General features: G+C 40.8%; 16 protein-coding genes across 16 annotated transcripts; 9 read left to right on the forward strand and 7 right to left on the reverse strand.

The window, feature by feature from the left end:
• Positions 1-58: 58 nt before the first annotated feature.
• Positions 59-1,381, reverse strand: KL928_003007 (uncharacterized protein; the record flags this gene model as incomplete). The annotated part of the gene is made up of 1 exon (XM_043203547.1): positions 59-1,381. One exon carries the CDS (start codon positions 1,379-1,381, stop codon positions 59-61), a length of 1,323 nt encoding a protein of 440 aa, XP_043060161.1.
• A 366-nt stretch (positions 1,382-1,747) lies between these two features.
• On the forward strand, positions 1,748-3,085 carry KL928_003008 (uncharacterized protein; the record flags this gene model as incomplete). Its single annotated transcript, XM_043203548.1, has 1 exon — positions 1,748-3,085. One exon carries the CDS (start codon positions 1,748-1,750, stop codon positions 3,083-3,085), a length of 1,338 nt encoding a protein of 445 aa, XP_043060162.1.
• Positions 3,086-3,154: 69 nt separating this feature from the next.
• KL928_003009 (uncharacterized protein) lies at positions 3,155-3,454 on the reverse strand (the record flags this gene model as incomplete). The annotated part of the gene is made up of 1 exon (XM_043203549.1): positions 3,155-3,454. One exon carries the CDS (start codon positions 3,452-3,454, stop codon positions 3,155-3,157), a length of 300 nt encoding a protein of 99 aa, XP_043060163.1.
• Positions 3,455-3,714: 260 nt separating this feature from the next.
• Positions 3,715-4,401, forward strand: KL928_003010 (uncharacterized protein; the record flags this gene model as incomplete). Its single annotated transcript, XM_043203551.1, has 1 exon — positions 3,715-4,401. The coding sequence occupies one exon, from the start codon at positions 3,715-3,717 to the stop codon at positions 4,399-4,401; it is 687 nt and encodes a 228-aa protein (XP_043060164.1).
• A 1,106-nt stretch (positions 4,402-5,507) lies between these two features.
• KL928_003011 (uncharacterized protein) lies at positions 5,508-7,784 on the forward strand (the record flags this gene model as incomplete). Its single annotated transcript, XM_043203552.1, has 1 exon — positions 5,508-7,784. The coding sequence occupies one exon, from the start codon at positions 5,508-5,510 to the stop codon at positions 7,782-7,784; it is 2,277 nt and encodes a 758-aa protein (XP_043060165.1).
• A 177-nt stretch (positions 7,785-7,961) lies between these two features.
• KL928_003012 (uncharacterized protein) lies at positions 7,962-9,560 on the reverse strand (the record flags this gene model as incomplete). Its single annotated transcript, XM_043203553.1, has 1 exon — positions 7,962-9,560. One exon carries the CDS (start codon positions 9,558-9,560, stop codon positions 7,962-7,964), a length of 1,599 nt encoding a protein of 532 aa, XP_043060166.1.
• A 288-nt stretch (positions 9,561-9,848) lies between these two features.
• KL928_003013 (uncharacterized protein) lies at positions 9,849-10,859 on the reverse strand (the record flags this gene model as incomplete). The annotated part of the gene is made up of 1 exon (XM_043203554.1): positions 9,849-10,859. One exon carries the CDS (start codon positions 10,857-10,859, stop codon positions 9,849-9,851), a length of 1,011 nt encoding a protein of 336 aa, XP_043060167.1.
• Positions 10,860-12,461: 1,602 nt separating this feature from the next.
• KL928_003014 (uncharacterized protein) lies at positions 12,462-13,052 on the forward strand (the record flags this gene model as incomplete). The annotated part of the gene is made up of 1 exon (XM_043203555.1): positions 12,462-13,052. The coding sequence occupies one exon, from the start codon at positions 12,462-12,464 to the stop codon at positions 13,050-13,052; it is 591 nt and encodes a 196-aa protein (XP_043060168.1).
• Positions 13,053-13,118: 66 nt separating this feature from the next.
• KL928_003015 (uncharacterized protein) lies at positions 13,119-13,991 on the reverse strand (the record flags this gene model as incomplete). Its single annotated transcript, XM_043203556.1, has 1 exon — positions 13,119-13,991. The coding sequence occupies one exon, from the start codon at positions 13,989-13,991 to the stop codon at positions 13,119-13,121; it is 873 nt and encodes a 290-aa protein (XP_043060169.1).
• Positions 13,992-14,806: 815 nt separating this feature from the next.
• KL928_003016 (uncharacterized protein) lies at positions 14,807-15,529 on the forward strand (the record flags this gene model as incomplete). The annotated part of the gene is made up of 1 exon (XM_043203557.1): positions 14,807-15,529. One exon carries the CDS (start codon positions 14,807-14,809, stop codon positions 15,527-15,529), a length of 723 nt encoding a protein of 240 aa, XP_043060170.1.
• A 246-nt stretch (positions 15,530-15,775) lies between these two features.
• KL928_003017 (uncharacterized protein) lies at positions 15,776-17,944 on the forward strand (the record flags this gene model as incomplete). The annotated part of the gene is made up of 1 exon (XM_043203558.1): positions 15,776-17,944. One exon carries the CDS (start codon positions 15,776-15,778, stop codon positions 17,942-17,944), a length of 2,169 nt encoding a protein of 722 aa, XP_043060171.1.
• A 33-nt stretch (positions 17,945-17,977) lies between these two features.
• On the reverse strand, positions 17,978-19,441 carry KL928_003018 (uncharacterized protein; the record flags this gene model as incomplete). Its single annotated transcript, XM_043203559.1, has 1 exon — positions 17,978-19,441. One exon carries the CDS (start codon positions 19,439-19,441, stop codon positions 17,978-17,980), a length of 1,464 nt encoding a protein of 487 aa, XP_043060172.1.
• Positions 19,442-19,917: 476 nt separating this feature from the next.
• Positions 19,918-20,337, forward strand: KL928_003019 (uncharacterized protein; the record flags this gene model as incomplete). Its single annotated transcript, XM_043203560.1, has 1 exon — positions 19,918-20,337. The coding sequence occupies one exon, from the start codon at positions 19,918-19,920 to the stop codon at positions 20,335-20,337; it is 420 nt and encodes a 139-aa protein (XP_043060173.1).
• A 34-nt stretch (positions 20,338-20,371) lies between these two features.
• On the reverse strand, positions 20,372-21,436 carry KL928_003020 (uncharacterized protein; the record flags this gene model as incomplete). Its single annotated transcript, XM_043203562.1, has 1 exon — positions 20,372-21,436. One exon carries the CDS (start codon positions 21,434-21,436, stop codon positions 20,372-20,374), a length of 1,065 nt encoding a protein of 354 aa, XP_043060174.1.
• Positions 21,437-22,328: 892 nt separating this feature from the next.
• KL928_003021 (uncharacterized protein) lies at positions 22,329-23,756 on the forward strand (the record flags this gene model as incomplete). Its single annotated transcript, XM_043203563.1, has 1 exon — positions 22,329-23,756. The coding sequence occupies one exon, from the start codon at positions 22,329-22,331 to the stop codon at positions 23,754-23,756; it is 1,428 nt and encodes a 475-aa protein (XP_043060175.1).
• A 232-nt stretch (positions 23,757-23,988) lies between these two features.
• KL928_003022 (uncharacterized protein) lies at positions 23,989-25,092 on the forward strand (the record flags this gene model as incomplete). The annotated part of the gene is made up of 1 exon (XM_043203564.1): positions 23,989-25,092. One exon carries the CDS (start codon positions 23,989-23,991, stop codon positions 25,090-25,092), a length of 1,104 nt encoding a protein of 367 aa, XP_043060176.1.
• Between the last annotated feature and the right edge of the window lie 17 nt (positions 25,093-25,109).

Consider the following 25,109-nt stretch of genomic DNA (forward strand, 5'->3'; position numbering starts at 1 on the left):
AGGCTGCGGGTTCGAGCCCCGCGTCGGGCTTGTTTTTTTAGGTTTTTCTAGTTCCGAACTAACAATTTATAAATTTTAGCACCTGATACTCGAAATCGGGGGCATTGTCCAAATAGACGTGATGACCAGCGTTCTTCACAATTCTGAATTTAGCCCTCGCGTTCTCGTTGTCCTTGTTTTTCTCGTTTATTTCTTTCACGATCTCGTAGCCCCCTTCTTTGCTCATCCAGTCAACATCACCGTATAGCCACAACGATTTGATCTTAATTTTATCAGGCAACCTTTCAGATATTGGTAATTTGGCAACAGCCCCCGGGGCAAGAAGCCTGGTGAGAGCGAATTCTCCAGAGCCTCTTGCAAGCATAGTTTTGGCAGTATACTCGTTAATTTTAAGAAGAGTCTTTGGGTCTTGTAGATGGGAAAATCTATTAAACGTCCATCCTGAAACCAGCCTGCCTGCAAAAGGGCCAAACAATCTCAAAATTTGAAAGGGGGAATAGTTTCGTTCCCAGAGGCGCGTGAATAACTTGCCAACTTGAGGGGCTCTTCTAACTTGGGTCATCAAACTAGAAGTATCTGTCTCACCCGAGTCCGAAGTGATGGAAACCACGTCGTTGGTGTCATCAACCTCTTCCACTTGTGTGTGATCAGCTTGATGATCAGTAAATTCGTTCGTCAAATCGATGCCCTCTCTTCTGGCCAATTCAGTCTCCTTGTCTATCGAAAGAGCGTGCTCCTTTGTGACGTAAAACGAGAGATCGGACCGCTCAATACCAACCGGAGACACTAGCACAATCTTGTTGACAACGCCTGCTCCATACTTCATGTAGTAGCAGCAAGACAGGTATCCCCCTAGTGAATGTCCGATTAGTATGAACCGATCAAGCCCTTTTGCTATTCTCCATTTTTCCATGGCATCAATGAAGAAATCCTCACTTTTGGTCACATCGTCCGCAGTGTCACCTTTCAGATTCGGAAATGGTGGCCTACTAGATAAACCAAAGCCAGGAAGATCAATTGCGTGCAGCCTCGTTCCTGGAAGTTTTGTGAGTCCGTCAAAATTAGCATAGAAGAATCCCAATGCTGCGCCATAACCATGCACCAGAACGATGTCCAGCTGTTCAACGCCATCGGTTTTCTCAATGTTCTCCACCAGGAACTCGTGAATGTAATTATTCTTGTCGTCTATCAGAGTATTGATTACTTCGGCACGTTTCTTGTCGGTGGGATTGGGATAAAAGGGCAAAAAAGACAAAATTTGATCTTCATAGTGACTGAGAGGTTTGAAGGACCAATACAATTTGAGCGAGTCCCAGTAACTGACGTGTGGTTTCTCCTTTTCCTGGAGAGTTACCGGATGAGCTGTCTTAGTTGCGGACATGGGGATCTAATTGCTGCAAAAGCTAATGGAAGGCAAATAGTTTAATATGCAGCTTTTCGTATACCTTCCGGAGTTAAAAAACAATTCCAGGGCGCTGTATTCGAAACAATAGCAGACAGCAAAATCCAAAATTAGTATGCAGCATCTACTGTCGTCGTATATGGCATACTCTGCTACGATCAGTGTGGCATTCGGTAGCTTCTTACAGTACGCAGTGGTGATCTAGTATTCGTCCTCTCTTGCTTTTACACCGCCTTCTTTCTTGATCTGATGTGGGGTGGAAAAAAAAAATGGCAGGAAGCACACCACTTTGACAGGTGGAAGGATAAATATATTATTGTGACAAAAGATCAAAACTGGAACAATATGGAAACATTGGCTCCATACGTAGATCCTTTGGTTTGTCTTCTGAAAGATACCCAATTGAACAAGGACAAATGCAAGTCGGACGAGTTGATTCGGCACATAAACAGCATAAATGACCACGAAATCAAAACTTTGTGTATACAATCGTTCGAGATTCTCAAAGATCTTGAGAGTATCGAGCTCAAAATCTATAACTGGGAGTTTCAGACTTTGGAATTTAAGCTTTCTCAATCGTTGATTCTAGATGAAGAAGACCAAAGGAAGCGTACCTTCAATTCCAGGCTCGCTCGAAAAGTTGCTAGGAACTGTTTGGAATTACATAAAGTTTTGCAGCAGTTGGGAATAGAGATAGATGAGGTCAACGCAGGAGCACGGTTTATGACCCCCATGCAGCGGATCAGTGACCCCGGAACAATTTTAACCGAGTTGATGTTGAGAGTGATGAAATTGAGATCCAGCTTAATTGACCAGGTGTCGATTCATTACTCGAAGGCAAAATTGGTGAACATAGGAATAGATCTCGAAAACCTTATTTACGAAGAGGAAGACCGTAAGTTTGGCGACATAACAGAAGAAACAGTCATCAACTACAAACTCTTTATCAACAATTTGCTCCAACAGATCAATGACTGCATCAGCACAGGTGACACAATAGGAGCTATGGAATGTATCTCTATTGTTACAGAAGTGGAAAAGATGTTTGAGACCATGAAATTAGACAGACTCGCACGTCAACGAGAAAAAGTTTTGTCGTTGCCTGAATTTAGCTCGGATGAGCTGGGAGTAAGACCGGATTCTCCAGCATCCTCCTCGATCACCATGTCTGAAACCTTATATGGTGATGATGAAAACCCAGAAAAGGCAGATTATATGAAACGAGCCAAAACCGAGAGGTTTCGTAGCTTCAGTGCTGCTCACAACTCTTCACTGCATAAGACTACTCTCACAGAGAAGCTTCCCTTACTGATGCATGCATTTGAGGAAGCCAGATCCATTGAAGAAGACATCAGAGGAGTTATGGAGGCTTCTGAAATGAAAGTCACCGACAGAAAGCTAAAGGAATCATCACCGCGCTCCACGGCATTTCTACCAAGCTCTTCATTCACGGAAGAACCTAGCACGAAATTTTCTCTCTACCGCTCGCTCAACAATCCATTGCTAAACGCATTGATGAGCCCCTCGCAGCCCGTTTACATTGAAGACCCATCGCATCGTTTTAAAACGCAAAAGCCCAAAGTTCCTGTCCATGCAAAGCCACAGTACGGCTCCCATTCAGCAGTTGTCACTGGCGCCGGGCAGGAAAAACTGTACCATGACATTAAAAATGTCATTGACTAGCATGACCTGCTGTTTTACATATTCCATTAAATCCCTTCATTCCCTTTAACTATTTACAGAAGCTTTGAGCTATAGTGGTATCGATTTCTCATACCCGTGTTCTTTTATAGCCTTGATGGCCCTTGTCACTGAAGAGCCAGCATTGTAATCATTGGAATCGTCCACTTTAGTCAAAAACGATCTGATGACTCTTGGATCGTTTTTAAGTGATCTGAGGATTTCACGCTGGACAGCACTAGAGGAGTCAAATAATATTACAAAATGAGAGCCCTGGAAATGTCTTTCGCCCGCTTTCTTGAAGATCTTGGGTAATGGCTTGAGCCCCAATCCGATCACTTCTCGAACGACACCGTTATTTCTAATGATCATCTTTCCCAACGTTGTAGCCAACCTATACGTTAGATATAAAGTTGTAATCAAACGTACTCTTTTGCCTCAACATGTGCAGCTAAAGGGTTAGCCACCCTCGCAATAGCGGCTAACTCGTAAAGCATTTTTGTTCAATATTTGGTTTTACCTAAAAAAATTTCGACTACATATCGTTCTTATATAGCATCCTTACACAGTCTGTCAAAGGTGTAGAAAACACAGATAGGAATTTAATTCGGGTTTCTTCGACTTCTAGCAGCATGTTTAATTGGCTCTTTGGTAAAAGGCTTACGCCTCAGGAGCAGATGAGAAGAAACCAAAGACAACTAGAGAGAACTCAGAGAGAACTAGAAAGGGAGAAGGTGAAGTTACAACAACAGGAAAAAAAGTTGATACAAGATATCAAAAAGTCTGCAAGGGCCAACCAAATGAAAGCTATCAAGGTCCAGGCCCGGGATTTGATAAGAACAAGAAAGCAGGTGGAAAAGTTTGATAAAATGAAAACACAACTACAAGCTATTTCCCTCAGACTACAAACTATGAGATCATCTAATCAAATGACTAGTTCCATGAAAGATGCAGCCCGTCTGCTAAACGGTATGAACGGTCAAATGAACATTCAAGGGTTATCTAGAATAACCATGGAATTTCAGAAATCTTTGGACATAATGGATCAAAAACAAGAGATGGTAGACGACGTGATGGATGACCTTATGGACGACGAGATTGATGTGGACGATGAAGAGGAAATTGACGAGGTTGTCGGCAAAGTTTTGGACGAAATGGGTATTGACCTTAACACAAAGCTCTCGGATAGTGTACCCGACGGCATTGGGCATGCGTCTGCAGAGGCTATTACCGGGTCCAAGAATCAAGCAATGGCTGTCGGTGCTGATGGTGGGCTTGATGATGACTTGCAAGCAAGACTGAATGAGCTTAAGAGGTGAGATCCTTTGAGCTGAGAAACTCTCTTGCGGCCCAGTCTGTTAACGTGTTCCTTTCTATGCTTCGTAATAAAAACCATGCTGATCTCGCTGCTGGAGCAGCTCTTTGTTGACTACTTATGGCGACATGTTGCTGTCTCCAGGATTGGCACCCAGAGGCCTCAATTTACGGCAGCTCGGGTGAAGAGGTGACAGCTTATCAATATGCTTGGGATAAATCCTTTCATGTGATCAATGTGAAGTCGGTTATGCTGTAGAAACTTCACCGAATTCATATTCAGTCTACTTCAACTGGAAGTCTTATACTAACTCGAAGCAAATCGAATGAAATGAGTGTATAATTCAGGCAGCTTCTTGATATTTGGCCAGACATAAGGTTTTCCGAAGAGTCCTGAATATGTGAGCATCAGACCATACTATCGTTATTTAGCAGGGAATTTGTGTGAACACTAGTCTGTCGGCCATCATAGTCCTGATTTTGTCTTTTTCGACGGACATGAGTTCTACGCACACTAACAGTTTCAACAGTGCTGACGCTACAATTTGGTAGCTGAAGAATGACTCTCGATGGCCAATATTCAACAAATCTCTATAATTCACGAATTCACAGTTTGGTGCAAAAGCGTGACATCCCCTGATTTTTGCCCAGAGTTTTTTGCCTGAAGATGTTTTCCAAAAGGGTTCTGGGAAGCACTGTTCACTTTAGCTTTTGTGGGCTGATTCTTTTAGTGCAACGCTGTTTCATACAAGTGGGCAGCCGATTTTGTACTAACGTGTGGATCAATCAAACAAAATTCGTGCCGCAGGCAAACCGCGAGATTTTTCCGGTCACCGTAGAAATTGTCTGCTCCAAAATTGCCAATACTCCCCCACCCCCCGCATGCGGTAAGTTTGTATGCGGCGTGCAGAGAAAAATATTATTAAAAAAATAAATAGAAAAGACTTCTCGGTGTATTGACCTACTTTGGCATAAACGCAGTGCTCTACCACGGAAGAATTCTTTCATTACATTCCAGCAGCCGCTTTTTCTGGATACAAGGCTTTTGGTATTCAAGATACCATAATTTGTACGTGAAAAAGCCGACTCTTGGAAGAAGACCACTTTGGCCATGCCATCATCGTTGTCTGACAGCGACTCGTCAAGTTCTACTGGGTCGAAGACAAATAAATTTTTCAAGAAGCTGTCAAGTAAGACCTTCAATAAGCACCATGAACAGGATGATCACCTACCAAAGAATAACGGTCAGGCCGATCATTCTAAGTCCAAGGACAAATCGCATAATCTTTTGCGACATTTAAAGCCGAGTCACTCACATGTCGTGGAAGCTCCTCAACGACGTAGTTCATCTGAGAGCTATGGACCGAAGGGCAAATTGGCGAAATCGAATACGAGTCTGGGCCATTCTATTATATCAAAGTCAAACAAGAATATGAATGATCTTTTGGGCACCTCCGGCAACGTTATTGCTTCACCAAGAGATGCAACAGTTCCCAGACCGACTGCTAAATTGGGACTTCCATCTGTGGATGAATATAAACCAAACAAACCCCAGAAACTTGAGTACAATCCTTTCGGAATCAACAACAGTGGTCTTCAATTTAGCACTTCGTCGTCTCAATCGAAAAAGTCTCGCACCTTTGATGCGGTTGATGACGATACAAATGTGCTACCATACCCTGTGGATATGCCCAATGATCACCTTCCTGATGAATTCAAATTGGAACATCAAGTTTTATTTGATGAGTATCAGTTTCCGAAGGACGAGCCGGGCAATATAGGAACAGGAGCTTCCTCATCAGTTAGAAAAATCCATAAAATCAACAAGCCCAAAGAAGTGTATGCATTGAAGAAATTTGTGTTATTCAAGGGTGAAACACCTAGCGAGTTTTACCAGCGTGCTTCTAAAGAATACATCATTCATAGAAACCTCTTTAATGGGCTCCATATCGTGAAATGCTATGCTCTTATCAGAATCCCTCATCAGCAAAATCTTACAAGAGGGTGGGGTTTTGTTCTTGAGCTGTGTAAAGCAGACCTTTTTACAGTCATGACCTCCCCTAACTGGTCCCTCACGACACCCGCAGAGAAATTGTGTCTGTTCAAACAAACGGCTTACGGAATCAAGTATATGCATGAATGTGACATTGTCCACCGAGATATCAAACCGGAGAACATTTTGTTGACTGCTAACGGTTGTATTAAACTCACAGATTTTGGTGTTTCTGATTATGGACACCAGATTCCTGGTGATTTCAGCTCGGACATCAAATATAGTACACAGCTAGTTGGTTCGCCTCCTTACCAACCTCCAGAGGTTGAAGCATTGCACGATGTACCTGTATCCAAAAGAGCTCCTTATAACCCTTTCAAGATGGATCATTGGGGATTAGGGTTGCTCCTCTTCGTTCTCTTCTATGGTGGTACGCCGTTTGCAGAAAGCTCGAGGAAAACTTGTCCACAGTATAGAGATTACGAAATCTCGTACTCTCAGCTGTGTTCCAAAAATCCTTCCTTCAGAAAGAATGATTATACCAAATGCCCTGCTATCGAGTCTCGATTTGCCAAACGGTTTTCTGACCCAGGTGTTGCTAGAATTGCTTGGCGTCTAGCAGACCCTCAAGCAGCCACCAGATACACTCTTTATGACCTTTTCAATGATCCAACCTTCCAACAAGCTGAAATGTGCATTGATGAAAATGAATATGAATGCAATTTTTTCCATCACCCAGACTCGAACTTCAAAGGCAAGTTCGAGTACGGCCACAATAGCTCTTCGGCATCCTCCCTTGATTCGTCACATTCTGTCTCCCATTCAACCGCATTGGTTCCCAAAAGTTCTTCCAATATGAGCTCCCTGGCTTCTGCTAGGTCCAGAGCGTCAACTATTCAATCGGTGGCTCATACCTCGAGTATGCTTGATGTAGGCAAGCCCAAAAAACCTGTCTCATCCATGGTGGATATAGCTGTGGCTAATGGAATGCCAAAACACGAGGACTTCGAAGAACGAAAGCAAAATTCATCTTGTACATCTTTGAGTTCTCCTGAATCTCCTTTAACCATCTCTGTTCATTCAAAGTACGATGGAGAAAAGCCAAATATTGGCGCACTTTCACTTAATGATCCAGCAAACGCGCAGGATGAGAAGTTTGATGGTAGCGATGATAGCCAACAAGAAGCTACCCCTCAAACAGAAAATTCACCAGGTCTGAAGTCTACAGGAATGTCCAGAGCAGCGTCCGTGGTGACTCTTGATTCTCTGTGTACCATAGATGGGCCACATCCAATCAAACTTCAAGATAACGAAATTTTCAAGGTTATACCTTCTGAGGTGATATGCAAATGCGGAGGGACCAAAAAAAACCATAATCATTTCCATAACAAATAGATTGCTTGAAGTAACTTAAAAGCGTTTATTAAAATCAAATTATAAACTGGCGATGGAAAACGTGTGTAGTCGTTGAAACGCAAATGTAGGAACATAAACATGGATGTAAATGCAAACTCGAAATCGTAATGTCAATCAATTTCAAAGAAAATGTGAACCACACTCATGAGCAATGATCTACTTCTTTCTTTTGACGGAAAAAGGTTTGAGAAGTTCAAATGAGCACATGAGTTTTTTGTTGACGTTCATCACAGCACCCCAATTGTCAAACTCACCACAATAGTTTGGTGCCGAAAAAATGGTAACGAGTTTCCGTTTGGAGTAAAATTCGTAACCTTCTTCAACCACCATGTGGCCTCTTGCAACCAAATCAAACTGGAAATGGTCGCAAAATTTCTGAACAACCTTTTTGCTGAAACAGTATGAAACGCCTCGATCGTTTTCACACCAGTCTCCACTCAAGGAAATAGAAGCCTTTGAAGAACCTTGTGTAGGGTCTTGTGGATCAGACCACAAAAGGTCTGCTAGTAGACCAGACTCGGGAACGTCTGTAGGTCGTTGAATATTCTTAATTTGATTCAAATCCGTCAACTGAGGGGACAATCCCCCATGAACACAGAAAATACGATCTGCAATCGTAGCGGCAACTGGAAGGGTGTTGAAAACATCAACGAGATTCTTCCAGACTTTCAAGTTCGCCCTACGTTTGCACTCGTCGTAAAAGCCATACATTTTGGTGATGTTCGCACTTTCGTGATTTCCTCTCAACATGAAGAAATTCTCCGGATACTTGATCTTCAAACACAAAAGAAGAATGATGGTTTCCAGGGACTGCTTACCTCTGTCAACGTAGTCTCCTAAAAACAAATAATTGGCATTTGGCGGGAAACCACATAGCTTGAAAATTCGAATCAGATCGTTGAATTGGCCATGTATATCTCCCACAATTTTCACAGGAGCAGCGAGTTCCAACAAGGTTGGCTGCCTCATGAAAACGTCTCTCGCTTTAGCACATATGACTTTTATCTCCGCACCAGAGACCATGAATTTCTTGGGAGATCTTTTGGCCAATCCCGCTTCAACTAACCTTTCAATGACTCCGTCAATATTCATTGCAGCAGACGCAGGCTTCCTTGTGACGGAACCACTGTTGCATTTGGAGGCATCCTTGGCTAAAAAAAAGTGAGCCAGGCTTTCAGCAGCATCCGAAGACGTTGAAATCTTGGAAGACTTTAGATCCGGAGTGGATTCTTTGCTCTGCTCTGCTATTGGATAGAGATTCGTTTCCTTTGAGTGTGGTGGAGTTGTGGTAGAACTAATCGAAGAGGAAGAACCATTTGTGAAGCATGAATCTGTGTTGCTGTCAAAAGAAGAGCACACCTCCTCAGTAACATCCCTTAATGGGGACCTCGATATGTTCAACGTTTGTGCCATGGAAGCGGCGATTTCTAGCCCGTAGGAATTGTCATCTTCAGCACAAGGTCGTTTAGAAATCGTCCAAGTAGATACGTCGTTTTCATCATCAAATGGGGATACTAGCGTAGTGATTCCACCATCGTTAATGTCATCAGTAGCTGTGGCCGTCGTATGCGTTTGGATAAGTTGACCATTATTGTCGTTATTGGTATTAATATTGTGTTTGCTGCTGCGCAGCTCGTTCGTTAAATGTGTCTTGTCAGGTCGCGGCTTACGCGACGGGTCTGGATCATCCGGAGATGAGCCGCTGGTTGTCACAGAAGAGGTTGAACTGCCATCTTTACTGGGCGAATTTCCCATATTCTTCAATAGAAGGTATACAGAAGATGTCGATTTAATACTCGAGGTTCAGAAATTGCTTCTTTGTAGTGCTATGCAAAATAGAGGCTATGATAGTGGGCGGCGATTACAGAATAAAGTATAATCTGACAACGCCTTCGAAAGTAATAAGTTCAAAAAAATAATCCAGTCTGGACTACCAAGGCGTTGTGCGGACCTTCATTTTGTGGGTGGTGCACGCAACACGCTTTTCAATTTGACAGATTATCATCACCATAGTAAAATATATATCCAAGTCACGTGACTGGGTCACTGTGGTATCTCAAAAACCAGCTTTCCTATGGTCTTGCGACCTTCAAATTCGCGAGCCGCATCAACGTACTTCTCCAATGGATAAGTCCTGCTTATGTAGATTTTGAGCTCACCAGAGTCAATCAAATGGAAAAGCTGTTTCGTATATTTTTCGAATTCTTCATGCTCTGTAATGTAGCCATACAAAGTGGGCCTGACTACCTTTAAATTTTTCGCAGTTAATCTGCTGAGCTGAAGAGGTGGGACTGGGCCGGAAGCATTTCCAAATGAGACAAACGTTCCCTTTCTTCCAATCACTGCTAGTGACAATTCCGCTGTATCACGCCCGACCGAGTCAAATGATGCTGCCACACCCTTCCCACCGGTTATGTCTAAAATCTTTTCCACCTGCTGTTCATGTGTGGTGTTGGAGGAATTGATCAGGTATTCGGCGCCTGCTTCTTGTGCCAACTTGAGCTTCTCATCGGTCGACGCATACGCAATAACATGAGCTTTCTTGAGCTTCGAAAGAAGCTGACAAAGAAGAAGGCCAACTCCTCCAGCTGCTGCCGTAACCAAGATGTAGTCATTTCTCTGCACGTCGTATGCTTCATATATAAAAGTCAACGCTGTCAAACCTTGAAGTAATGCACCTGCAACTAACTTCAATTTTTCATCACTTGCATCGGATGGAAGACGCAATATGTTCCCTGTTGCTGGAAACCTCGTGTACTGCGCAAACGTGGCAGTCGAAAGATATCCAACCTTCTCTCCAACTTTCAAATTGTCCACCTTGGAACCCACTTTGACTATTTCACCTGTGGCCTCACGGCCCAAAATGTGAGGCTTTTCAATAGGATATAGTCCTGTCCTGAAATACGTTTCAATATAATTTAGTCCGGCATACCTGTTTTTTATCAACACATCTCCTTCCCCAATTTCAGGGACAAGAACATCGTCATATTTTATTACGTCAAGATCACCGTTTTCTTCGAAGAAAACGGCCTTCTGGGTCTTTGGGATAGTCATTTCTTTGAAGGAATTGCAATTAGAATTGTCAGCGAATTTCAATTGTGGCTAGAGTTATATATGCGAGCACAGAGCAATATATATAGCTGTCCTTGATGTTGTCCTTGCAGCTAAATTAGTAATATTAAATTGTGGCTTCAACATCGCCCCAAGAAAAAAAAAGAACTCCGATGCGGGGAGTCGAACCCCGGTCTGCCCGGTGAGAGCGGACTGTGATAGCCGTTACACTACATCGGATAATGTTGGTATTAATGAATACTGTGTCAACACATAGAGCTAGCAAAGATGATACCTGATGATAATATGAATAGAGCTGCACGCTGCAGTTGACCGAAGATACCAAACATAGAAAAGAGCTTTGGAAGCCAAGTGGATAAAAGCAATTTGCCTCAACAAAGAAGTTTTTTGTACCTGGTTGAAATAAATTCTCGGCGTTCAAGATAGGACTATTTAAAGGCTAATCATAAGTTTTTGCAAAGAATTACTCAATACAGCCGAATCTTATCCCCTTAACACGCTTCGAAGAAACTCGAATTCTTGATTCACTATTGACTTTATCTTGACTTCATGATTAATTAGAAAAAAGAAATGTTTGAGTGAATGTATCACAGTAGTCAGTTAATTAGTACAGATTTCAATTTTGGATGAGATTTGAAGAAAAGTTACCGCTTTCGGTGACATGAATTGTATATATTAAGTAAAGGGATTTCAATAAAAGCCGTCTGAGATGGTTATCATATACTAGAATAAACAGGATTGTGTCAACAAACTGCAGTGTACTTATTGTTCAGCACTTCAGCTTGGTAGCAAAGTTCATCGAACCTCTGACAAAAATAAAGCACATATTTCACATTGAGGTGAAAAAAAGAAAACTCCGATGCGGGGAGTCGAACCCCGGTCTGCCCGGTGAGAGCGGACTGTGATAGCCGTTACACTACATCGGATATTTACATTTGTTTTGGGTATTAGAGCATTGCAAGCTGTTTTCAGCTAGAACACAAATATATGCGAAAAATATGTGATATACAGTGCATCGTTGTGAGGTGAAGAAATATTTAAAGCGGACAAAAAGTCTACTGATAAGTGAGAGTTAGTTGCAGTTAGCTGCATTGATATAGTATACGGTTCTCTTTGAAATGGATATGAAGTTTCGGATTGGGTCAAATGCAACGATTGGCGCTATGTTCCCGAAGATAATCTCTGAGTCCCGATCCTTTTATTCGTTTACTATTGAGAGCCAGTCATTGTCGCTGAATTACTGTTACCAATGCTAACGCGAATGCTTTTACTGGTTCGCTTACGTACATAGCTTACCTCCGTAAGTTCCTGAGAGCTATAAATTTTGCGTTTTCGAGCACGATATGGATATATTTTACATGACTTGTCTCCACTAAGCGAATCAACAAAGACACTGCGATGATCGATGTTGAATTATAAAGTGGAATTTCTGTCTTCTTTCGGCCATTTTTGCAATATTTAGACTGAGGTTCACTAGTATCGCTGGTAATCCGAAAGTTAAAGATATGTAATAAAGGAAAGATTTTTTTTCCTTGTAGATTTAATTTTGAACGTTGGTAAATTGTTTATCACACATCTTCAATCATGTCCATAATCACATTTGTTACAGGAAATGCGAAGAAACTAGAGGAGGTAATTGCCATTCTCTCAGATGGGCACCCCGAATCTGTTGATGGTGGCTCAAAGGTGGGTAAATACATTATAAAAAACGAAAAGCTGGATCTAGATGAAATTCAGGGATCTATTGAGGAAGTCACTATACATAAAGCTAAGCAAGCAGCCAAATTATTGGGGGCTCCGGTTTTAGTGGAGGATACTTGTTTGGGATTCAACGCTCTGAACAACCTTCCTGGACCTTATATTAAGTGGTTCCATCAAGAATTGGGACTAGAGGGACTGAACAGGCTTCTATATGGATTTGAGGATAAGTCAGCCAATGCGATTACAACTTTCGGTTACTGTGAGGGCCCTGATGCTGACGTGAAGCTATTTCAGGGTGTCACTACTGGAGAAATTGTTCCCTCTAGGGGCCCTCAGGATTTTGGTTTTGATTCCATTTTCGAGCCTCATGGAATGGGAAAAACATATGCTGAGCTACGTGGTGCTCAAAAAAATAGAATCAGTCACAGATTCAAGGCCCTAGCGAAGCTGAAAAAGTTCTTACTTAGCCAGTAAGCTAGAAAATTGATCTCTAGTGACATGAAGTAGAATGAGCGTGTTCGTTAAACTTGATTCGGGTCATTATTTAAGAAGGATGTGCGCGACCATATTCTTAGCGAAATAACAAACCGAAAGCATCAAAATAGCGGTAATCACGTACTGGGCACTGTTCTTTATCTGATAGGTCACACTTGTTTGAAGCTTTGCCATGTTGTGCGCTTCAATCTCTTTTATAATCCTACCTGTCATCTCAAAGATGTACTTTGACTCCTCAATTATTTCCCTTTTGATATCCTCCGACAAGTTGTTTCTTGTTTGCAACTCATAGTCTCTTTTGTAGACAGCTCTCAATTCCTCAGTATCAGGCACATCAATCGTGAAGAAATTTGTACCTCTCTTCAAAGCATCATCACGGGATTTGCCTTTGACCTTTGGAAACAATCTGAGTGATTTCATCACTTGTGAGTTCAGGATTTTGACACCTGCAAACAATGCCAAATACATCACATGCATATACGCCAAAAGAAGGTAAGGCTTTTCTTTGGTGCTTTCGAGAATGTATTGCGCGTACTCGATTTGAAGGGGCAGGACGGGATTCTCAAACTTCTGTGGTTGTCCTTCGTAGAAGTACATCAGATCTTTGCGGAGAGGCTCTGTTCTGCAAAGAACAGGCTTGTAAATATCTTTGATGATCTGAGAATATTCATGATCTTTTTCCATCTCACGTTCAAGAGCAATCTCAATATGGTGGAAGATATGATAAAAGGCCTGCAGCCCCTGTCTGTAGACCCTTTGGTTTCTCAATGCAATAGCAAATTTCATTGTCACAAACGAGTCGATCTGATCATGGATTTGTCTCGTTTCAGCATTGATTCTGTTTCCCAATGCCCCCAAGTCATCTTTAGCTGGAATGCTGAATTCCTTACGCTGTTGGTTTGACAAAGCACTGCGCATCTTTGTATTTGCTAGTTAATTGAAATCAAAAAGGAGGGGCTTCAGTGTCTTTATATAGAACCATGGCTATCACTCAAAAAGTTTTCTGCCAAAATCCGCCCTTATTCTGTGCGGACATAAAGGTCAGAATATAGTCCGAAATAATTTGATCTCTTTCAATTATTGGAAACAAGCAAAGCTTAACGTGTCTTCACTTGATAGCTTGTTATCCTGGAGTCACAAAAGAAAGGCCACTGATGAGTGTCACTTAATCTCTTGAAGTCTGCTGCTTGGCTGAGTTCTCAAACTCATGTTTATATATGATTATATATTTCGGGGTTATAAACTTGACAGAAAGTAGGCAGATTCTGCCAGACCGTACAACGCGTGCGAAATCAGTATTTGAGCTTCGCGTTTGGATTGTATCCTGCACTCGTTACAACCCAGCTCCCTGCTCCCTGGTTACCAGTGGATATATACTCATTGAAAGGTTGACCATACGTAATCAAGACTGAGCTTCATCCTGTTCTCATAGTTATTGTCTCCCATCATATATAGTTTTCACCAGTTGGCTGTCTATTTCATATGAGTCTGCTTTGAGGGTGCAGTGTTGTATTTATTTGTGTGTGATAGCCTCAAGTAAGTAGAAAGGGTCTGCTTTATTTGCTCTCTCATCATGCAGTCCAGAGGGCTTCCTGACTCTCACTCTGTTCAAGCTAAATCAGCTATTCTAAATCTTCCCAGGTGTAGAGGTGCACAATTGCTTCACGATCTTTTTCAAAATATCTATTACGACCTTGTATAGTTGAGCCCTTTCTAACTATTTACATTATTACATGATGAGCTCTGACTTAAGAGAATTCGATGCACCGAATTTCAAGAATTCTACGTTTAGACTGGATAGACCTTCCTCATACCTTCTCAACAAAGCCAGACGAGATGAGATTAATGGCTACTCAAACCTAAAGAAGTCGATGTCTTCCTCGACAATTTACATTGGAAAGCTTTCATTTAATACAACGGAAGAACAACTGTTTGAGCTATTTAGCAGTTGTGGCCCAATTGTGAAAATCATCATGGGGCTAGATAAACACAAGCTAACTCCTACAGGATTCTGTTTTATCATATTCGACACACCAAGTGGAGCATTGAATGCAATTAAGTACCTCAATAAAACAAAGGTCAACGGCCGTTCTATGGAGATAGATTTAGACCCGGGATTCGAAGAAGGACGGCAATTTGGTAGAGGTGCTGACGGCGGACAGAGACAACCACAACAGCAATATGGACATCGCTACGAGCATGGCCGAAGAGATGCTTTCGATAGAAACGGGAGAAGCGGATATAGAAATTTTAGGGGAAGAGCGAGAGGCAGGAATTCTTACAGAGAAAGACAAAGACATCACACTATCTCTCAGAACCGTGAAAACTATCAACCACCTCAACATCAGGATTCTCAAAGATGTGATGACCGCCAACCCGAAGTGCCTCCTCATTTGATGGGTGAGGATTTTGCCTCGGATGTATCCAATCAAGAGCTTCCACCTCATTTACGATGAACTCAAGCTCTATATCGATTTCTCTAGTTACTAAAAAATCCGGGTAATTTGAAGACCCTAAATTTTTCGAGCGAACTTATCCTTGTCATGTTAACTTTGTTTTATTTTACGACTTATAAGGTAATCCCAATTGACTGGTTCCTGCTTTGATATTGTAAGAAGAAAACACTACATCAAAGCTTGCTTATTGGGATTCGTTCCTTATACATCAGGGTGAAAATTGATTTTTAAAGCATACCCATCACCATGACCACAAACCTAGATTCGAAACAACTTGAACAATTGAAAGAAGCCGAGAAATTGGCATTTGAACATCAGAACTTTTTTGAGCAAATTCTTGACACAACAATCTCTATATGCTTAGGAACTCCATGTAATGAGTTTCGACTCCAGTATCAATGCTTGAGCTTTATTCACAAGGCTTTTTACGAGAAAAAAATCGATTCTTTCGAATTAAGAAGCCAACAGTCCGTCAAAGTAATTCAGCTTCTCGATTACTTGATAATTCGTAACGAAGAGAGGTCTCCAAACTACTTGATCATACAGAAGTGTATTGATATTCTCAACGCTACATACGACCTTATTTTTTTGCAGATGGTTCAAAATCCGAATGAAGACGATTGGGAACGCCTGTCTAACGTCAAAGACTATCTACTTTCTCAGTGGCCCTCTTCATATCCATTACAGCCATATAACCCAGAAACTGACCTCTCCAGATCAATCGCATGCAAAACTTCCCTGATCAAGCTAATTGGGAGAATCATTCAAGTTCAACTTCCAGCATCTCCCTCTATTACTGATATCGAGCATGATATCTCGGTCTCCATGATTAAAACAAGCCATCCGTTTCTCTTGAATTCAAATTTGTCATCGCAAGCACAAAACCTACTGGACAATTTTTTTACAGTTTTGAATGATGATGTTTTGCTTCCAACTGGATTGTTCACCACAATCATGTCCACAATGATGACGTTATTCAAAGCAAGACCCAAATTCCTCTCAAATAAATTTATCATGTTTATTTTAGCCTACGAGTCGCAATTGAAGATTGAACCACGATTCGAACGAGAGGAGAAGCTTAAAATGAAACTAACCAAGAGATTTAATGACAGAGTTGACAAATGCTTAATTTCCATACTTTTGAACAAGGGTTTCTTGGCAAAAGACCCGGGTCTGAGAACTAGATTTGAGAACAAGTTCAACTACTTGGTGGACAAGGCACGAGACCAAAGACAAAAGGGAATATTGAATGTTGATGACGATGATGATCTTGAGGTGAAAGAGATCAAAAGACAAAAGGTTGAGGCTATACAGAGAAACAATATGCTGTTTTACAACGAGTCCAGAATTGCTAGATCCCATGATTATAAGTCTATATACAATCTTATCAAACCAAATGATCAGTTGACTGAATTTGATATGTCAACTATCCCAACAGATGTGCTAGTCTCAATGGTTATTACAGCCTTACAAAAGATAAGTGTCGCTAAGCTAGTCAAAGGTCTGACAATCGTCTCTGATAGATATAAAGATATTACCACAAATACGGATAGCGCTTTTCAGGGAATATATGTCCCGTCTACGAATGAAGGGTCTTTGAAAAGAAAGCGCACCGATGATGACGAATTTGGTATACGTACGCGGATGAAGACAGACACTGGAAATGATATTTCAAACGAGATTGATGACGCATATAATGATGATGAATTGAAGGGAGACTTTTTGGTTCCAGTACCTAAGGAGTTTTCTTTTAACAGCAAGAAAGAGCAATTAGCGCTTATTGTTAGAAACTTCATTAAGCAATCAGCTCCTAAGATCAAGCAAAATAACTCCACCTCAGATCAGTCGATACAACACAATGCACTCGATAAGCTTGCAATATCGATTTGGAATGAAGAGTCTTGGGTTAAAGTCCTTTCCCGACTTGCGACACGAGGACTAGCTAATGATGAGCTATCTGATTGTATGAGGAAATCCGTTTTCAACTATTTCAAAGACGATATGAGGAATAGAATTGATGGAGTCATTGAATGGCTGAATGAAGAATACTATTCTGAGATACGTGATACAACAGGTGTACAGCCACAGAAAGACGGTCATTATATGACATACTGCGCGTTCACTTTGGATAATCTGATTCCATTCTTGGACTCGAGTGACAGAAAAGTTTTCATCAGATTGATGAGCGAGCTACCATACCTGGACAAAAGTCTTATTTCAAAACTTCGATCTTTGTGTAAAGATCCTGTAAGATCCAAACTCGGTTTTCAGTCTTTATTATATCTCATTATGTTCAGGCCACCCGTATTACCCGATTGTTTGGGGCTCCTCACAGACATGCTCAATGACGCAAGCAGCGATGACGCACTGAAGAAAGAATGTTCAACTTATCTCAAGAAATATAGTCCTCAATAATAGAAAAACGAAATACCGATACAAATGAGATAGCTAAATTAAACCCTGTTTTTTCAACTGGTCATAGACTTTTTTACTCATAACATTACCCTCTTCATCTTCAACTTCAACACCATCATCTCTGTATTGTGCAGCATTCCTCTTTTTTCTCTCCAAATAGTTGGAGAGCTTGAGGACGTCGTCAATTTTATTCAAGTCTCGAAATGCATTATATTCCCCCATAATGCCAAGCATTTTCAGTCCATGCAAATGCCTTGGCTCTATGAAATGATTGCTAAACACTTCTTTACCCTTGAATTTAGCGTTCCCACAGATTTCGCATGTGAACACCATGTCGAAACCTTTGAGTTTCCACAGCCACAATGGCATCGGTTTTCCATCCGGACCGATTGGCAAAGTTTCATCATTGCCGTAATGATGAAAATCTCCTTGGTCATCACTATTGTACTCAGTATGAAGATCAGCAAGAGTTTCATATTCGTAATCAGAAAGATTCCTTGCATCATTAGTTTCAAGCTCCTTTTCTCTCAAACTTAAAGAAGAATACCTCTCAACTTCTTTTTTTGTGTTTTCAAGCTCCTTGTTGAGACGTTTGATAATTTCAAGCACCATGTACTCGTTCAAAGCAGTCTGATAAGTCTCGGGTCTTGATAATGACTTTTTATGCTTTTTACCGTTCAAATGAGAATTGAATACAGACAATTTAGCAAAATCTTTCTTGCAAATCAGGCAATGAACACTATCTCTGTCAATCAAAGCGGACGAAAAAGACTTCTTGACTTGATCGATGTCATCTTCAGGCCTACTCAAAGGACGAGTTTTAATATAAAAACTTGACAGATACTCGACCAGGTTCTTTATGTAGGTCTTATATTGAATAGAGTCCTTATCATAGGTTTTGCAATCAAACTTGGCAAGCTCTGAAAGGTAGTCCACATATGATGGCAAAGTTCCCTCATATGAAGATTGCTTTTTCGGCAAATTTAACCATTCCTTGAAATTCTCGCTCAAATCCAAAGTTTTACCTAGGGCCTCTTTAGGGCTGAATATTGACGATAGTTTAAGATCCCTGGCATAGACGCTCAATATTCTTCTTTTGTTGGGCTTTTCACCTTTGTCACCCGACATGAAAGCATATTTATCTAGTTCTTCTTTCTCGATATCATTAACATTCAATCCTAAATGTAGCAATCGATCATGTTTCTTTGAGAGAAGCTTATAACTGTCATCAAATCCACTCAAGCATTCCCAGTGATCTTGATAAGGTAATAGCGATTTTAATCTTCGCAATTGAAATCTTCTCCTGTCCAAGAAATGTCTTATTTCAAGTCTCAGTAATACTGTTTTAGCCAATAATTCCACGCGAGAAGATGGAATATCTGATGACCTAAGTTGCGAATGCTGATACAGTTCAGGATACTTACAGAATCGAGTTGAGATGGCATCTTCCATCCGGTCTAAATCCTCCAATATTGCTCTTTTTTCTTCCAAGGACATAATACAAAGTAAGACTTATTTACGGGCTGTGTATCTCAGATTTTGTAAGTTTTTTTCTACATCATTTCTATATCTCTTGATGGTCACAGCGTACGTACTAAACCCATGATGTTATCTATCATCTAACGCAAGAAAGTGTACTTTTTGTCCAAAATGCCACACCAACAACGATTACTACATTCCACGATCTTATATCCAATGAATTGCCGCAATCACTCGGCCCTTGGAATTTTGAACTAAAGATATTTCTGAATAACAAATTTTCTAGGCCTGCGAACTTCGAACCGAACCAGATAGCCAATAGATACCTCTACACTCTTCAATTGTCATATTACAGCAACCAAACGATTAGTATAATTAATAATTCGAAATCTATCGTCACAAGGATTCCGAATAGCAGCACACTTTTCGATGATATTGTAAACTATGAAAACATAGCACTTATAGAGCACATCAAAAATGGATGCGCCAACAATATGGGAACAACGACAGAGAATTTTGAGAGACTTGTAACGAGAAAGCTTGCCAGCCTTTGGACGGTAAAGCAAACAATCAAAGGAGAAGGAGGATATGGCTACGTAATTTCCGTGCCTGGTTTGAATGAAGATGGTCAAAATGAAAAATTCAGTCTGAGAACCAGTAATTGCTTCTTGCATGGATTATTCAAGGGATTTCTTATCGAGATAGAACATCTTGATGATGAAATTCAGCAAGACGATAATTTGGAGCGTAACGGTTTAATTGTTAAATTTACGAACAGCATTAACAAGATCAAAAGTTTGATAGATTTGTACAAGTTTCCGGAAGGCAACTTATGCTTCAACGTCCTGAACGAGACCAAACTGGACTATCTAAGCGACTTGTGTCAGCAATATTGCGACGCGTTGCAGTTTTAACTATAGTGATATGAATATATTGAAGCTCTGTTGCCTATGCGTGTGACTTTTTCAAGTGAGCTCTTTCGCGTTCAACCCTTATTCTGACTGCTAATTTGCTTTGTTCGTACGTAAAACTTTTCTCTTCTTCCGTGAAGCATTTGGAGGAGCGCATACCGACTACAGGAAAAAGTGTGTCCAGAGAGTCATCGCTTCCCGTTTCTGATGTCCCAGATGATATCAGAGTGTCCGATGAATCCGATTCTTGTGTACTTTCGGAGTACACATTATCAAGTTTCATAATTGACATGGATGGCTTAGCACGTAATGTATTGCGATTGGTGGATTTCAGCGGCTGAGCGATTTGCAGGTTGACTACAGACCTATGAGTTTTGAAACCCCTCGGTCTGCAAGCATTTGATAGTGGAACCCTCGTACTTCGAAGCACCTGTTCTTTCGACTTCAAAGTTGCCTTATAGATTCTTTCCACCTGTATGTGGAATGCAAGTTTCTGAACATACAATTTAATGATCTTTGCTCTATCATTCTTATTGAAATTCTTTTCATTGGAGCAAGTTCTTTGCGCATATATGATCTCCCTCGCAATATCTATCTTAACTTGTTGGCTGATATTGTGTTCCTTGTATATATCAGACTTGTTGACCAGCACATCAATGTAGTCTTTGTCCGAAGAGTTGGCTTTCAAAATCGTAAAGTGGAAGTCTGGAGCCATAAATTCAGGCAGCTCTGGAAACTCTTTAGGATTATCGCTTAGAATCAAATATGACCTAAATTTGTTCTTGCAATAGTCAATTAGAATTCGATAAGGGTCGTCAAGGAGGATCTTCTTGAACGATTGGATGTTATAAACTGAGTCCAATTTGTCGTTGATAATCACATCAGGATGAAGCGGTGCATCGGGTTTTGAAAGCCAGTCAAATGAAAGCTTTCCTGAGTCCGAAATTTTGATAAAAGGCGCAAAGTTATACACCTTCAGTCTCTCAAACATATACATCAATGACTTGATCTGAAGATCAACAGAATCTTCGTCTTCACCCCCCTGGTATCTTGGAACATTGACCGCTACCTCATTTCTAGACCACAAGTATCTCCACATCATTGCGAACACACTAGACCACAAATTCTAGCTTGGTGTAAATAAACTATAGATTCCATCTGTCTGTTTGCTTCTTGTAGCATTTGAGCTCAAAAATACCATTTTAGGAAAATTATCAATAAAGCTCTTCGATCCATAACAATACATCGCCAAAAAAAAGGTCAAAGGTATTAAATTGCCCCCTAGTCAGAGAAGAGTTTACTTGGCTTCTACTGTGACTCCGCCGTGGACTGAATCAATTCCAATTCGGTAGCGCTAGAAAAAATGCGGCTTCAAAGCTCTTTTTGAATTTGGGATGGTTATTCAAGACTTGGGTTGCGTCAAAATCGGGGATCAAGAGTACTTTTAATCACCAGTAAAGTCAAGATATCATGGTTTTTTTTGAACATACCGAAACGCACTGGCTGAGGTGAATCGAAGTCCTCAAAAGTTTTCGCCATATACAGACAGACAGGTATATAAAGTATTAATGACCCTATTCGTGTTAACACCATACAAGGCGTGCCTTGTCAGCGTCCTCAAGCTTTCAATGAAAAAAAGGAATTGTTGCTTTTTCTATTTAAAGTATGCCAAACATGTGAACGTGAATATGGTGTATGGGTGCATTACCATGGGTTGCACTCATCACATACAGCAATATATTGATAAATCATATGGTTGAAGACCAACCTACAGTCATAAAGTTCGGCGATGAGACTATGAATATCCAGATGAGAGACGTTCCCAAGCTATGAAGTCACTCGAAATATTCATGGTGAGATTAATTTTTTCGAAAATTCCACGGACTTCTAAAAAGCAATGATTGAATATAAAGGTAAAATTATATCTCCCTATAGCAAATCAAGCTACAATTCTTATCCTCTGAAACTAGTCATTTTTTACCCAATTGATACCAATGGTGAAAGGTAATGTTATAGTGGTCTCAAATAGAATTCCAGTCACTATTAAGAAGACTGAAGATGATGAGAATGGGAATCCAAAATACGATTATACTATGTCCTCAGGCGGATTGGTGACCGCATTACAAGGGCTTAAGAATCCTTTTCGATGGTTTGGATGGCCTGGAATGTCTGTTGATAGCGAACCGGGAAGAGAAACTGTTGAGCGAGATCTGAAAGAAAAGTTCAATTGTTATCCTATTTGGTTGAGTGACGAAATTGCAGACTTACACTATAATGGTTTCAGCAATTCTATACTCTGGCCATTGTTCCATTATCACCCTGGAGAGATGAACTTTGATGAAATCGCATGGGCCGCTTACCTGGAAGCCAACAAACTATTTTGTCAAACAATCTTAAAAGAGATAAAAGATGGGGATGTCATCTGGGTTCATGATTATCACCTCATGCTCTTACCTTCATTGTTAAGAGAACAACTAAATAAAAAAGGATTACCAAATGTCAAGATTGGGTTTTTCCTTCACACCCCTTTTCCTTCTAGCGAGATTTACAGGATTCTTCCTGTGAGAAAAGAAATACTCGAGGGAGTTCTAAGTTGTGACTTGATAGGTTTCCACACCTATGATTATGTCCGTCATTTTCTCAGTTCCGTTGAAAGGATATTGAAATTGCGAACGAGTCCACAGGGTGTTGTCTACAATGACAGACAAGTGACTGTCAGTGCTTATCCGATTGGCATTGACGTTGACAAATTCCTGAATGGTCTTAGGACTGACGAGGTCAAAAGCAGAATAAAACAACTGGAATCAAAATTTGGCCAAGATTGTAAGCTCATTGTTGGGGTGGACAGGTTGGATTATATCAAAGGTGTACCTCAAAAACTTCACGCATTTGAGATCTTTCTGGAAAGACATCCTGAGTGGATTGGGAAAGTCGTCTTGATACAAGTTGCAGTTCCCTCAAGAGGGGACGTTGAAGAGTATCAGTCTCTGAGAGCAGCTGTTAATGAACTAGTGGGAAGAATCAATGGTAGATTCGGTACGGTCGAATTTGTTCCAATCCACTTTCTTCATAAAAGCGTGAACTTCCAAGAGTTGATATCTGTTTATGCTGCTAGTGATGTTTGTGTGGTGTCATCGACGCGTGATGGAATGAATTTGGTTAGTTACGAGTACATTGCTTGTCAACAAGAGCGAAAGGGCTCTTTAGTTCTAAGTGAATTTGCAGGAGCTGCTCAGTCCTTGAACGGAGCTCTCGTAGTGAATCCCTGGAATACAGAAGAACTTAGCGAAGCCATTTATGAAGGCTTGATCATGAGTGAAGAGAAGAGGATGGGCAATTTTCAGAAGATGTTCAAGTACATTGAGAAGTATACTGCAAGTTACTGGGGAGAGAATTTTGTGAAGGAGTTGACAAGAGTTTGATTGAGCCGATTTGCAGGATATTTTGAAACGCTCAACTTGTACTTGAAGAGTTTTATATTATACATGTTATACATCAAATAGGATAAAAATAAAGTAGATGAACTTAAAGTATTATTTTGTTGGGCTGCTAAAATTTAACTGATAACGATTTATCAGACTGAATTGATTTGATCCAATTGAGCTGGAGGGCGTGTTAAATTTGGCTTACCGAATCATTTCATCAATCGTTAGCATGGGGCAGCTTCTTTCGCAACCGATCACAGAGAAAAATATTACACTTGTCCAGCACGATCATATTTCGCATTCAATTGGGGAAATGCAAGGATATAGGCTGACAATGGAAGACGCGTTCTGTGATTTGAACGAAAGAATATTTGTGACCAAAGAGGGGCTTGACTTCAGACGACAAGAGGAGGATAAAAAATGTGATCTAGAATCTGTTCAAATTAACATCTACGGTGTTTTTGACGGACATGGCGGCTCAGGGGCATCCAGATATGTTAGTCAGAAATTGCCGTCGGTTCTAAGAGACGAACTTATACGGACAATCAATGATCTGCCTCAGGTATCCAGGTCCAGGCTTTTGAATTGCAAAGAAGTATTAGAGACAATTGATTTTCCTCGACTTCTACGATCATCATTCATGAAATGTGACTCTATGTTTTATAGACATCACGATAACAATAGTGGAACAACAGCAGTGGTGCTAGTTATCTTTTGTGGTTATGCATTTGTTGCCAATTCTGGTGACTCAAGGTGTATTCTAAGTCAAAACGGAGCTACAAAAACGTTGTCTTTTGATCATAAGCCGCGAAATCTGGGCGAACTGATGCGAATCCATAGCGACGGAGGTTACGTTTCCACCAACAGAGTGAATTCAATTCTAGCTTTGAGTCGAGCATTCGGAGACTTTGGTTTCAAAATACATAATGAAAACAATTACTCCAGACAATTAATGTTCAGAACAGCCAAACACAAGTATACCCCTCCTGAAGAATACCAGGTAACTGCAGAGCCTGATATTCTTATACATAAGATCACCCAACCTGATGAGTTTTTTATTCTTGCTTGCGATGGAATATGGGATTGCTACAAGTCTCATGAACTAGTACGTTTGGTTAGGCATCATCTTTCACTGGGGAGAAAGTTACCTGAAATCAACGAGATAATTCTTGATAATTGTATCAAGATGGCCAATACAATAACTGGCATCGGATTCGACAATATGACATTGATCATCGTTGCCTTGCATCAAGATTACAGAGATTTGAACAACTGGTATACACGAATGAAATACAAAATTTTGGACGAGCGTTTTGGACCGTCTGGGCATTGACGACAAAGGACCACATT

Source organism: Ogataea angusta (genome assembly GCF_019207475.1).
Source record: "Ogataea angusta isolate 61-244 chromosome Unknown 61-244_NODE_5_length_850226_cov_91.758892, whole genome shotgun sequence".
Lineage (NCBI taxonomy): Eukaryota > Fungi > Ascomycota > Pichiomycetes > Pichiales > Pichiaceae > Ogataea > Ogataea angusta.